We start from the raw sequence: 13901 nt of genomic DNA, 5'->3' as shown, positions 1-13901 counted from the left end.
GGCTCACTCATAGAAGCCTCAGCGTAAGTGAAGGGCAGTAACGGAGGCTGACTGTGAGCATCGCACAGAGAGGATGATCCTCTGCAGGAGACCTCGATTCTCTGTCAGCCGGTAGGGGTCTGCACGATGTGCACAGACAGCCTCCGTTACTCACCTTCACTTCCGCTGGGGCTTCTACATCACGTGATGCTGCCACTGCATCGTAGGAGCGATAGTGGAGGGGAGAGGCGGAAGTTGTCTGTGCGCATCGCACGGACACCCACCGGCTGACAGTGAGGGGAATCCAGGTCCCCTGCAGCATTGCGGGGGATCTGGATTCTAGTGTTATAATCTGATCTCTGTTTGAGGTCGGATTATATAAATTAAGGAGTTTTTCAGAGCATTTGCTCTGAAAATAAACTTTTTATAAAATCGATAAAAATCGATTAGACTAATCGATAATGAAAATCGTTCTCAACGATTTTTATTATCGATTATATCGATTAGTTGTTTTAGCCCTAGAACTGACATTGTAGAGCTTGGCATAATATTTTGCGAAGATCTCCACCATCTGTGACAGCTTAGTAACTGCTTTGTCTCCTTCATCCCTGATGTGTTGTGGTCTTTGGGGTGTAATTTTGAGTGTCAACTTTATTGTCCTTGGAAAAATATTTTTGTTTCAGGTGCAGCAGCATGTGTAGTGTAGATCTGTTAGCCGAGTTTTTATTCTCTTAAATTATTGAATTATAATATCCTTCAAGTCTCTTTTGTTGAAGCACGTAGAACTTAACTATGAGTGTCTGTTTCTTTAGGTGGGAGGCGAGACTAACAAGTTTGCCTCTGATTTCTGTTTTATGCACGTTCCATAGAGTTTCTGTGTGTTTCTTAGACGGACACAATACGGGCCTTACATTGACTAGCTTTCTCCCACAAAACCAGTCCTTGTGTGTGGAGTTTAAGTTCTTCACAATCATAGATAGCATGCTTAAAGAAGGCTTTAGAACCTTGGGGTGGTTTGTCTAGGGCTTAATGGGCTATAAATATTAGGGGTGAGCGCTGTGTAAGTGGTCATTTCCAGGAAAGCTGAAGCTGTTTTACCCGCTTATAAAGGCCATATTTTTTCTCAGTAAAAAATGAGTGCGGCCCATGCACATATACATGATGAAGTGGCTCACTGCAGAACAAAACTTGGATACCCCTGTGCTAGCAGCTAGGTACACCAATAAAATGTTTATGTCCTTTCAACAATATAAGTTGAACTGGTCATGGACAAGTAAACAACCCCCAATGCACATTTGAGTATATTTGGAAATGTTTGATCTAGCTGATAAATATATAAAGCTGTACCTTGTACTGCGGAAGATCAAAATGTGGTCCAAAAAGGTCACATATCTGACCTAGGTTGCAATGCTTACATGCTGTGAAAATACTGTATTTGCTTGATTATAAAACGACCTCCCGAAATAGGATTAATTTAGAAAAAAAAATGAAGCCTGAATATAAGACTGTCCTATAGAAAAAAGTTATTTTCATATTTAGTAAAGACTATGATCGAGAAAAATGCATTTCTTGTTTTTATATCGTTTTATTTGCCAACCTGCCCCCCCTGCACATCTGCACAACGGCTTGCTACTCTTCCCCCAGATATGCCTTATACCCCCCTATATGCCACTCTGCCCCCCAGATATGCCCAATACCCCGTATTTACCACTCTGCCCCCCCCAGATATGCCTTATACCCCTATTTACCACTCTGCCCCCCCAGATATGCCTTATCCCCCTATTTGCCAAACTGCCCCCTGATATGCCTTATACCCCCCTATTTGCCCCCCGACTTACTGATGCATCCCCAGACTCCTTGGTGTCAAGTGGGGGGAAGCGAGGGGACTTCTGCGCAATGCTCGCACACAATCTCCGCTGCTACCCGGGACTTCCGTCAGAGCTTCTATGACCGAGCACTGGAAGGTAATCCAATTGATGCTCTGAAAAATACCCCTCATTTTATATTCCAGGTCGTTTTATAATCCGACCTCAAATAGAGCTCTGACTACCAGACTAAGATTCGGATCCCCCCGCAGCACTGCAAGGGACCTGGATCCTCCTCTCTGGCAGCAAGTGGACGTATGTGCAATGCGCACAACCTCCGCTGCTACCTGGAACATCCGCTATGACTGAGCACCGGAAGGTCACGTCACACCGGTGCTCCGTTACAGAAGCCTGGGCAGCAGTGGAGGTTGTCAGACCTCACCAGCTGCCAGAGGATCCAGGTCTCCTGCAGCTCTGCGGGGGATCCTCCTCTCTGGCAGCCAGTGAATGTATGCTCAATGTGAGTAGACAATCTCCGCTGCTGCTGGCCTGTACTTCAGCTGGGGTTTCTATGGTGGAGCACCGGAAGTCCACGCTGCGGCTTCTATGACAAAGTGCCGGCAGCAGCGGAGGTTGTCTGTGCGCATCACACCACGTCCAGCAGCTGCCAGAGAGGAGGATCCAGGTCCCCTGCAGCGCTGCAGGGGATTTGGATTTTAGTGCGCAATGTGCGCAACCTCCGCTACTTCACTTCCACTTCTACCTGCCCCACCAGGGGTTAATATATCAACAGAAGAAAAACTGGACAAATAAGCACCACTGGGTAAACTAAGCCTGGAGGATTATCTTTATTTTTACGATCATTTGCCCAGTATTTCTTCTGTTGATATAGTAACCCCTGGTGGGGCAGGTAGAATTTTTTGGGATTTATTAATTATGTGCATTCTTTAATTTGTGTTTTTAATTTTTTAATTGCTCTAATATTTTATTTATTGTTTATATTGTCCATATATTTATATTGTATTGTGTATTATCTTTTTTTTTGTCTATATTTATTAAAGCATATATTTTTATACCTATTTTAGCGATGTCAGTTTTTCTTATATCAGGGTTGGCATAAGACATATCAGGGAGGTACAGTGGCATAAAGGGGCTATAATGCATATCAGGGGGCACAGTGGCATCTCAGTGGCATATAGGGGGTAAAAGGCATATCAGGGGGCATGGTGGAATATCAAGGGTAAAAGGCATATAGGGGCTATAAGGCATATCAGGGGGCACAGTGGCATAAAGGGGGTATAAGGCATATTGGGGCACAGTGGCATATATGGGGCAGAGTAGCGTATAGGAGGTATAAGGCATTTCTGGGGCAGAGAGGCAAGCTGGGGGTGAGATGTGCATAACTGGGGGGCAGGTTGGCAAAGAAAATATAATCAAGAGGCATTTTTCATTAAATATGAAAAAAATAGTTTACATGAATTAATATTTACTAGTAAAGCTTTTTTTGGTATTTTTGGGGTTCTTGTTAAAATATAGCTTTAATTATTATGTTAAATTATTATTATGTAAAATAAGAAGGCAAATAGTGAAATACCATTGTGATAACGAGATAAAAGTGTTAATGGCACATCTTAATGTAAATTATAAGTTTATATTTTAAATAAACACGCGCTTAATCAAAAAAATAAAAAAATAAAAAATCGGCCAACTAATCGATTATGAAAATAATCGTTAGTTGCAGCCCTAATTCACATGTGAACCAATTTCCTTTTATGTGCCAACCTGCTCGCCAGTTATGGACATCTGACCCCAGGCTTGCCACTCTGCCTCCCAGATAAGCCTTATACCCAACTCTATGCCACTCTGCCACCTAGATATACCTTATACCCCCTACATGCCACTGGATCTTAGTTTTATAGTCAGACCTCGGATTCTTATATTCGCGCAAATACAGTTTTAGATTTTTGTTAATACGTAATTTTCTGTTCTTTCATAAACCGGTGAACCACTGAAACCAAGTCACGAGCCTAGTAAAAATCACAAGCAACAGCTTAGTGCCCTGTAACTTCCACAAAACCCCCTATGTAGGGTAGTTCCAAACCCAGAGAATTAAATGAAAAAGAAAAAACCCAACAACTTACACAAATAAGGTAATGTTTTTTTTTTTATTTACCACCCCCTTACCTGAATAGGTAAGTCACACAGCAAAGGGTCCTGAACCAACATGGCCAGGCCTTCCTGAAATATATCCACAACTTCCGCATGTGGTACTTCCTCTAAATCTTCTTGTTTTAATTTGTGTGCAGGATTACAGCTTGTGGTGTCATTATCCTGCTCTGATTCCATCAATATATCGATATTATCTGCAGAAAGAAAGTGAAGGTATGCATTTTAACCCCTTCATAGTAGGGGTATTTCACACCAATAAACAATTTTCACCATCATTTTTATACTATTCACCAGTACACACACACATATTATATATATATTATATATTATATATATATATATTAGGGCTGCAACTAACGATTATTTTAATAATCGATTAGTTGGCCGATTATTTTTTCGATTAATCGATTAATCGGATAAAAAAAATGAATGTAAATTTTTCATTTATTTAAAATAATTTACTAAACAAATGATGTTAAATACAAACAGCAGAATAAAAAAACTTTGATAATACATTTCTTGTCTTTATTTCCCAACCAGCCCCCCAATATATGCACATTTGAGCCCAGGCTTGCTACGCTGCCTCCCAGACATGCCATGCTGCCCCCCCACATATGCCACGCTGCCTACCACAGCACTCCACGCTGCCTCCCACATCTGCCACTCCACGCTGCCTCCCACATATGCCACTCCACGCTGCCTCCCACATATACCACTCCACGCTGCCTCCCACATCTGCCACTCCACTCTACCCCCCACATGCCACTGTGCCTGATACGCCTTATACCCCTGAAACACCACTCCATCCTCCCCAGACATGCCACCCTGCCCTCCCCACATATGCCACGCCATGCTGCCTCCCACATCTGCCACTCCACAATGCCTCCCACAAATGCCACGCTGCCTCCCACATCTGCCACTCCATGCTGCCTCCCACATCTGCCACTGTGCCTGATACGCCTTATATCCCCTGATACCCCACTCCATCCTCCCCAGACATGCCACCCTGCCTCCCAGACATGCCACTTCTCTACCCCCAGATATGCCACTCTACCCCCAGATATGCCTTATACACCCTGATACACCACTCCGTCCTCCCCAGACATGCCACACTGCCCTCCCCACATATGCCTTATATACTGTATATGCCTTATACCCCCAGATATGTCACTTCACTGCCCCCAGGATTTAGATTCCCCTAAATTAACCCTAAACTCCCCATTAACCATAACTGCCCCTAAATTAACCCTTAACACTCCCTTAACCACAGCATCCCCTAAATTAACCCTAAAGACCCCATCAACCACAGCATCCCCTAAATTAACCCTAAACACACCATTAACCACAACTGCCTCAAATTAACCCCAAACACCCCATTAACCACAGCTGCTCCTAAATTAACCCTAAACACCCTATTAACATAACTGCCCCTAAATTAACCCTAAACGCCCAATTAACCATAACTGCCCCTAAATTAACCCTAAACACCCCACTAACCATAACTGCCCCTAAATTAACCCCCACCTCCCCTAACTTTCAGTAGCCCAAATATATATATATAAATATATATTATATATATACTTACAGTTAGATGAGTGTCACAGCCATGTGGTTCTGGCCTGGAGAAGGAAGGGGCGGGGCCAGTTGTCACAGTGATTACAGGGAGGGGGAGTAAGTAGGAGCTGCTGCTGTGAGACGGTGAGTCAGACTAAACGGATTATATAATGAGGGGTATTTTTCAGAGCGTTTGCTCTGAAAAAACCCTCATTTTATAATCGATAATAATCGATTCAACTAATCGATAATGAAATTCGTTGCCAACGAATTTCATTATCGATTATTATCGATTTTATCGATTAGTTGTTGCAGCCCTAATATATATATATATATATATATACCGTATTTGCTCGATTATAAGACAAGGTTTTTTTCAGAGCAAATGCTCTGAAAAATACCCCTCGTCTTCTAATCGGGGTCGTCTTCTAATCAGTCTGATTAGGAGACTAAGATCCAGATCCCCCGCACCGCTGCAGGGGACCTGGATCCTCCTGTCTCACCCCCCCCCCATCATACACACACTTACCGGTGCTTCCTGCTGTATTGCCGGGGCAGCGGGTTGACGTCTATGCGATCCGCGTAGACAACGTCCGCTGCAGCCGGAAGGAGGTGTGGCTAGCAGCGGGGGTTGTCTGCGTCCGTCGCGTAGACCTTCCCCGGCTGTCAGAGATCAGAACTCTGATCTCTGACAGCCGGGGAAAATATACGCGACGGACACATACAAACCCCCGCTGCCAACTCCACCTCCTTCCGGAAGGCGACGTCAACCCGCTGCCCCGGCTGGAAGCACCGGTAAGAGAGGGCTGAGAGGGGAGAGAGGGGTGAGTGAGTGAGTGTGTGTGTGTGTGTGTGTGTTAGTTAAATGGGGGTATAGGGTGTGTGTGTGTGTGTGTTAAATGGGGGCATAGGGCATTTCTGGAGTGGCGTTAAGGGGGCATTTAATAGAGCACTCTGTCTCCTGAAATGCCTTATACCTCCCTATATGCCACTCTGCCCCATAATATGCTTTTTAACCCCCTAAATGCCAGAGTGGCATATAGGGGTATAAGGCATTTCTGGAGGCAGAGTGCTCTATACAATGCCTTTTAACTCCCTTAATGCCACTCTGCCTCCTGGAATGCCTTATACCTCACTATATGCCACTCTGCCCCATTATATGCATTTTAACCCCCTAAATGCCAGAATGGGATATAGGGGTATAAGGCATTTCTGGAGGCAGAGTGGCACATAGGGGGTCAAAAGGCATACCATGGGGCACAGTGGCATATAGAGGGTTAAAAAGCATATCATGGGCCACAGTGCCATATTGGTGTGGCAAGCCTGGGGGCAGATGTGCGTAACTGGGGGGGCAGGTTGGAAAATACAAGGAAACAAAAAAAATATTTTTCTCAATGATAGCTTTTATTAAAAATAAATAGTTTACATGAATATACATTTACTGGTAAAACTTTTTTCCTTTGGGGTCATCTTATATTCAGGCTTTTTCTTTTTTTCCTAAGTTAATATTCAGATTTTGGGGGGTCGTCTTATAATCAGGGTCGTCTTATAATCGAGCAAATACGGTATATATACATATAATTACACACACACACACACATACACCCTCAAAACCTATACAGATTTAATAAACTTTACTTATGTTTACCTTTAGGTGAAGCTCTCGTTTTCACAATCTTGGTGTTGGATCTGACTGGCTATGAATATAACACGGGCACAACCTAATATTAGATAAACTAAAGACCACGGAAGAGATGTTCTGAGGTGCCACTTCTAAAAGACAATAATGCTTATTAAAGTACTTACAGGGTACTTTAACATGCATGCTTTTTTTGACGTTCTGGGACAGACTGTCACTTTAAGTGTTCCTGTTCATTCTTTCAGATCATAATTGTGTGTGTGTGTGTGTGTGTGCGCATGCATCACACTTCTAGGTCTCTTTAACCTCTTCAGTCCCCTATGAAGTACCGGTACGTCCAAAAAACGCATCCCAAGAATCCCCTATGGGCATACCGGTACGTCCTGCCCTTCTCCTGCCCTAAAATATATAAAAAAATATATATAAAATTAAAAAAAAAAAAAAAAAATGTTTCGCTTCAGGGACAGGGGGAGAGGGTTCTTTGGTCTCCACATGAGTGTGGAGACCAGCCCCAACACCCCCTGCTGCCTGATCGCTCCATGAGAGTGACAGTGCAGCGTTAATTAACCCCTTCAATTCCACAATTGGGTACAACACATTCGTGGCATTGCAGGGGTTAACATTTGTCCCCACAAGCTTGTGGGGACTAAATATCAGTCAATGCTGTGCTCCAATGGAGCATCAGCATTGAAAGTGTTAAATTATATATATTATATATATATATATATATATATATATATATATATATATATATATATATATATATATATATCTATCTCAAAAATAATAATAAAAAAACATACAACAAAAAACAGCACTCTGACTTGAAAGTCCAGGGTGCTTCCAGGGTCAAATGCTGTGAGTTTAGTAAGTGGGCTGATGATGATCAGATCCCTCCTAACCAACTGTTAGTTTAAAAAAAAAATCCTGGCTCCTAACATTTTTAGCTGGCGCCTAGATTCACAACAAATTTGTCAAGCCCTGATGTACACCTTATAGTATATTCCCTATAAGTGCTGGAAAAGTATGGGAAAATCTATATAAAATTAGGTATTTCTGAAGTCAGGACACCTGCATTGATAAACTTGGAGGGGATTTTCCATCACTTCACCTAATTTTGTGGGGATTCAGAGTGAAATTTTTTAAAAAATTAGGTTTTCTTCTAATTTTCACTAGTTTTTACTAAATTTCTCATTCTAAATTTACAGCTAATCATCTAACTATGTTATCAAAAGAAAGCTCCATCTCTCCTTGAAAAAACAATATATAGTTTACATGGGTACACTATTCACAGGAAAAGAGAATAATCGCTGAACTGACATAGCTCAAAAATGGCAAAAATGCTCCGGGACTTGAGGTACCAAAAAACCCTGAGATTGAAGGGGTTAAAATTCTGCATATGTTTATTCTCAATGTGCTCACAACATGTTTTTCCTTATCATAAGTACCTATGATGCCTAAAGTTGACTTCTTATTCCTCACAATTTTATATTACAAATAGACAGAACCGTTTTTTTCCCACAAAACAAATACAATACATCCTTGCACAACCAATCAAACCTTAATCCCTAAGTGACTGGAGTCCATCATTCTTAGAATTTCTTTGTTAACTCATGATTCCCCTTTTCCATGTTGTTTTTTTTTTTTTTTTTTAACATTTATTTGAAAACAAGTAAATCCAACATGCGTAAAGCGGTACAATACACATCGCGGTACAGAGACAACGATACATAGAATAGCTTGAAGATACTGCGAGATATAATTTGTGTCATAGTATTGCATAGAAACAAAAAAAAAAAAAAAAAACAGAACCGCAGTCTGAGTCGATGAGTTATGTTGAAGCGAGCCCCTCCCAGGTGGGTAAAGGGTTGTTGCATGGTACGGAAGAAATAAAAAGAAATAACACATAACAACAAAATACACGGTACTTGCCATGCAAAAGGAAAAGAAAAGACACGCATAATGCCCCTGCGTTATCGCAAAAGACGCCGCGAAACATCAGGTCCCTCCACCCCCCACATTGTCACGGAGCCACCACATACTCCACACTTTAACATGGGAGTCCAAATGATTCGAGGCCTCATGAGCCGCATACTCATATTGTTCATTCTCTTCAATGAGAGAGATCAAGTCCTCCTTGGAAGGAATACGAGCCGATCTCCACAGTCTAGCTATCAGTGTTTTAGCCGCTTTAAGCACGTGCATAACAAGCTTACGAGTCAATTTCCTGATATATTTGGGGAGCATATCTAACAAAGCTATTTTCGCATGAGGTAATACTCTGTAAGGGAGCAAGCTATTAATGACATCGAAGACTATGGACCAGAAAGGCCGAAGTTTGACACAATCCCACCAGACATGGAGCATGGAACCAGGAGAGTTGTGGCAGCGCCAACACAGGGCGGAGGCATCTGAAAAGATGCGACCCAAACGGGAAGGAACCAGGTACCAACGGTAGAGAACCTTCCTATTCACTTCCCAGTGTGATACACAGCGAGATACACCCTGTAAATTACAAAGGGCTTTGTTCCAGTCCTCCAGATCTAACGGCATGCCCAGCTCCTGTTCCCACTTTACCATATAAGATAGTTTGGAGTCTGGGCCAAGAAACGTACGGTAACATACCGAGAGGGTATGTCTCAGATAAGGGGAGGAAGAACAGTGCTTCATTAAGGGGTGAGTTTGAAGCACAGGTATACCAGTGGGCAACAGTTGAACTAGAATATGTTTGACTCGAAGATAAAGAAACAAATCGCCGGGCGGTAGAGCATATTGGGCCTGAAGAACAGCGAAGGGGCGCAAGTGTAATTTGTCATACAGATCATCAACCGAAACTATCCCCTTATCCTTCCAACGGTTCAGAGACAGATAAGGTGAGAAGAAATGGAGAGAAGTGATCGGCGTAAGGCGCCTGACCCAGGGGGCATGTAAAACAGGCAACAATTTCCTGTCCCAAATACCGAAGGTATGTTGGAGAACAGGCCCTGTACAGGGAAGCTTAGGCCTCTCTCGCTTATAACACCACAAGAGTTGACGATAATTATAAGGCAAAAGAAGGTCATTTTCCAAATCAACCCATTTTGGGGTGGGGTTTGCGAACACCGTCTGTAGGGCCTGGGTCAGTCTAGCGGCATCATGATAATATAGCAAATTAGGGGCACCCATACCGCCGTGGAAAACAGGCATATAGAGAGTGCGCTTCGCAAATCTGGGCAGACGGTTCAACCAAATGTGTGCATTGAAGGTTCGCTGATACAGTAACAGCACGAAACAAATAAAGGAGTTTGGGAAGACACATCATTTTAAGGGAGACAACACGCCCCCACCACGAAACTTCAAATTTGCCCCACCTATGTATATCTTTCGTTATAGTGGCCCAAAGTTTATTATAGTTATATTGTACTAAAGAGTGGACAGATTTTGTCAGATAAATGCCCAGATACAGGATCGAATCGGTACGCCAATCAAAGAAGAAGGTCTCTTTAAGGGAGGCAAGCACATCATGGGGGAAGCCTATAGGTAGCGCTTGCGTTTTAGTAGTATTGTTTTTAGAATAAGAGCATCGACCATATTCGTCTAACAGATTCTGAAGGGGGGGGAGTGCCGCAGTCGGGTTTGAAATGGCCAAAAGAATATCATCGGCAAACAACCCCAGTTTATGCTCGAGAGATGAAGAACAAAAGCCACGAATATCCGGGACGTTCCTAATGGCGATGGCCAGGGGTTCCAGGGCAAGCATAAAAATCAAAGGAGACAGCGGGCACCCCTGTCTCGTACCATTAGTAATGGGGAAAGGGGCAGAGTGGAATCCGGCATATGACACCTTAGCATGAGGAGAAGAATAAAGGGCCAATACAGCTCGAATAAAGGCTATGGGGAGTTTGTAACGAAGGAGAACTTCCCGCATGTATGCCCAATTCAGGCGGTCGAAAGCCTTTTTGGCATCAAGGGAAAGTAATAGCATTGCGGCTTTGGATCGTTGTACTTGTGAAAGAATGTTAATGAATCTACGAGTATTGTCCGGGGCCTGCCTCCCCATAACAAAGCCCACTTGGTCCGGGTCGATTAGGGACGGTAAGACTTGATTTAACCGGGTCGCTAATATTTTGGAATACAATTTAATGTCAGAATTAAGCAAAGAAATTGGCCGAAAGTTTTCACATTTCGTTGGCGATTTGCCTGGTTTGGGAATCGTTATAATATGGGCGTCTAAAAGCTCGGTTCGTGCCGTGCCATGAGAGAAAATAAAGTTAAATAAGCAGGTAAGGTGAGGCGCTAATTTTGGACAAAGGCTCTTAAAGAAGATATTAGACAAGCCATCAGGACCTGGAGCCTTGCCAACCCTGAGGGCTTTAATTGCAGTTTGAATCTCATCTACCGTTATCGGCTGTGATAAAAGATTCTGTTGGGCCTCCACCAGATGGCGCACCTTATGGGTATCTAAAAAGTTATTAATGTCTTCCCCCCTAGGTTGATGCGTATCAGCATCCTGATTAAGGTTATATAGCGCATGGTAATATGCAGCAAATTCCTCAACTATGGCTTTTGGATTGGCAACCCTACGTCCTGATTTATTGAGAACATAGGGTATTGCGGATCGTGCTGCTTGGGCGCGGAGTTTGCGAGCCAGCATAGTGTCAGCCTTATTACTTTTACGGTAAAATAGCTGTTTCGATTTCCTCAAGTTAAAAGCAGTGTGCTGTAGAAGATGCACCCGTAGTTCTGAGCGAGCCTTGTGCAGTGCCTGCGCAGAAACAGTGGTAGGATTGGGCTTATGCTGGGATTCCAGAGAGGTCAACGCATGCAACAACAAGAGGTAAGATTCCCTGCGCAAACGCCTAAGTCGGGAGGTATGTTGTAGGAAATGGCCCCGAATAAACGCCTTATAAGCAGACCAAACCGTCGGAACGTCTACCTCAGGGGTATAATTAATAGCGAAAAAATCCTTAGTCGCCGTGATGAGGGTGGAGACAAGTTCCTTGTCATTAAGCAAAGAGTCATTTAAACGCCACGTTCCGTATCCCCTAACCGCTGCCACCGAGGGCAAGTCCACGAACATCGGATCGTGGTCCGACCACGTGATATCACCCACAACAACCGATTTGACATCTTGTAAAGTGAGCTTATCTACAAATACAAAATCGATCCTGGAATAACTATTATGGGCCTCAGAAAAAAACGTGTAGTCCCTCTCTGTACCATGTAGGATGCGCCAAGAATCATATAACCCATGCTGTAACAAGAGGTCCTGAAAACCCGAACATAATCTACGTAGGGGTGCACTGCGAGCCCTGGGAGCCTAAGAGGATGTATCCCATACTGGGTCTAAGGGGAGGTTAAAATCCCCACAGACCAAGATGCGACCCTGTTGGACCTTAGATAATTTCTCAAAGCACATTGACAGGAACGGGAGTTGGTCAGCATTAGGCGCATAGATACACGCCACGGTAACAAGCTGTTGATTCAAGTGTCCCACGATAAAAAGAAATCTCCCTTGCGAGTCGGAAACCTTTTTAATCAATTCAAAGGGCCAATCTTTGTGGATAAGTATCGAAACCCCTTTCGTTTTAGTAGAGGCCATGGCTGAGTAGTGCGTAGGGTATTGGCGAGAAGAGAAGGTCGGCGGGTGGGCATTTGAGAAGTGGGTTTCCTGCAGGCATACGACAGCGGCGCGGGCCCTGCGGGCCTCAGACAATGCCAGCCGACGCTTATGAGGGCTATTTAGGCCTTTTACATTCATAGACATAACCTTAAGAGTATCCTGAGCCATAATAGTGAACACTGAAGGGACAGCGAATTATGTGTAATAGAAACATAAGAATAGGAGCTGAGAGCAGGGCATAACCGCAGGCACCGTGTAGAACAGAACATAGAAAATAAAAAAACAAGAAAAACCAGAACAACCAAACCAAAGCAGGTGATAGCCACCTATGTGTTCTCCATACAGCCCCCGTCACCAGAGAACAGGGCACTAGCCCCGGAGCGTGGCAGCCCATAATAGACGAGCACTAAGAGTGCAGTCGTCGTTCTATAACCCCCGAAACAGACAGGGTGTATATAATATAGTGAACGCAATGGTAGAGGTACAAAATGAAAAGGTAACAAACGTTTTGGAAACCCCGTGCCCACCTGCACAGCATAGAAAATAACTCACAATCGCATTAGTTCGTCCCAGTCCACTCAGATGACCCATAGGGGCCAACGGAAGAGATCAGCAAACAAAGTGATGTGCCGAAATTCCTCCAGAGTTTTCTCTATGGACTATGGCATCTCTAGGAACTGAAGCAGGAAGGTCCCGAGGTTTGGGCAACCTATGGCAGCGGTCAATCGTGAAATCCAAAGCAGCATGTGTAAGAGGGAGAGCTTTGAAGTAAGAGAGCACATAAGGCTCCAGGTCAGACAGTTGTATTGATTCAGCAATGCCTCTAAGCCTGATATTATTCCTGCGGGAACGATCTTCTAAATCCGCTACTTTTAATAAGAGCTGGGTATGGTCATCTTCAATGGCACTATATTTATCAATCAAATCATTATGGCTTATGCAAAATTCCTCCATTTTCTGCTCTACAGGAGTAGTTCTCTCTCCCAGCTCCTGCACATCCCTCCTAATCTCTTTAACAGCATTCGTGAGGTCAGCATGTAAGGACTTACGGAGTTCTTGAAGCAGCTGCTGCATGCCTCTCATGGTCACAGGAGCCTCCACCTCCTCCCCTTCACTATCTGAACTGCGATCACGAGACGGAGACGCAGAGCGG

The 13901-nt window shown here is 43.7% G+C and overlaps 1 protein-coding gene across 1 annotated transcript in view; it reads right to left on the bottom strand.

Moving 5' to 3' along the window:
• The window catches only part of SNRNP25 (small nuclear ribonucleoprotein U11/U12 subunit 25), a 42681-nt gene that overhangs the window by 27080 nt on the left and 1700 nt on the right, over window positions 1-13901 (bottom strand). The window contains exon 2 of the mRNA XM_053472130.1: window positions 3969-4147. Within this exon, the coding sequence (XP_053328105.1) occupies window positions 3969-4147 (179 nt within the window). The remainder of the gene's footprint in view (window positions 1-3968; window positions 4148-13901) is intronic.

This window comes from Spea bombifrons, chromosome 7, assembly GCF_027358695.1.
Source record: "Spea bombifrons isolate aSpeBom1 chromosome 7, aSpeBom1.2.pri, whole genome shotgun sequence".
Classification (NCBI taxonomy): Eukaryota; Metazoa; Chordata; class Amphibia; order Anura; family Pelobatidae; genus Spea; species Spea bombifrons.
This window is presented reverse-complemented; position numbering and strand designations above follow the sequence as displayed.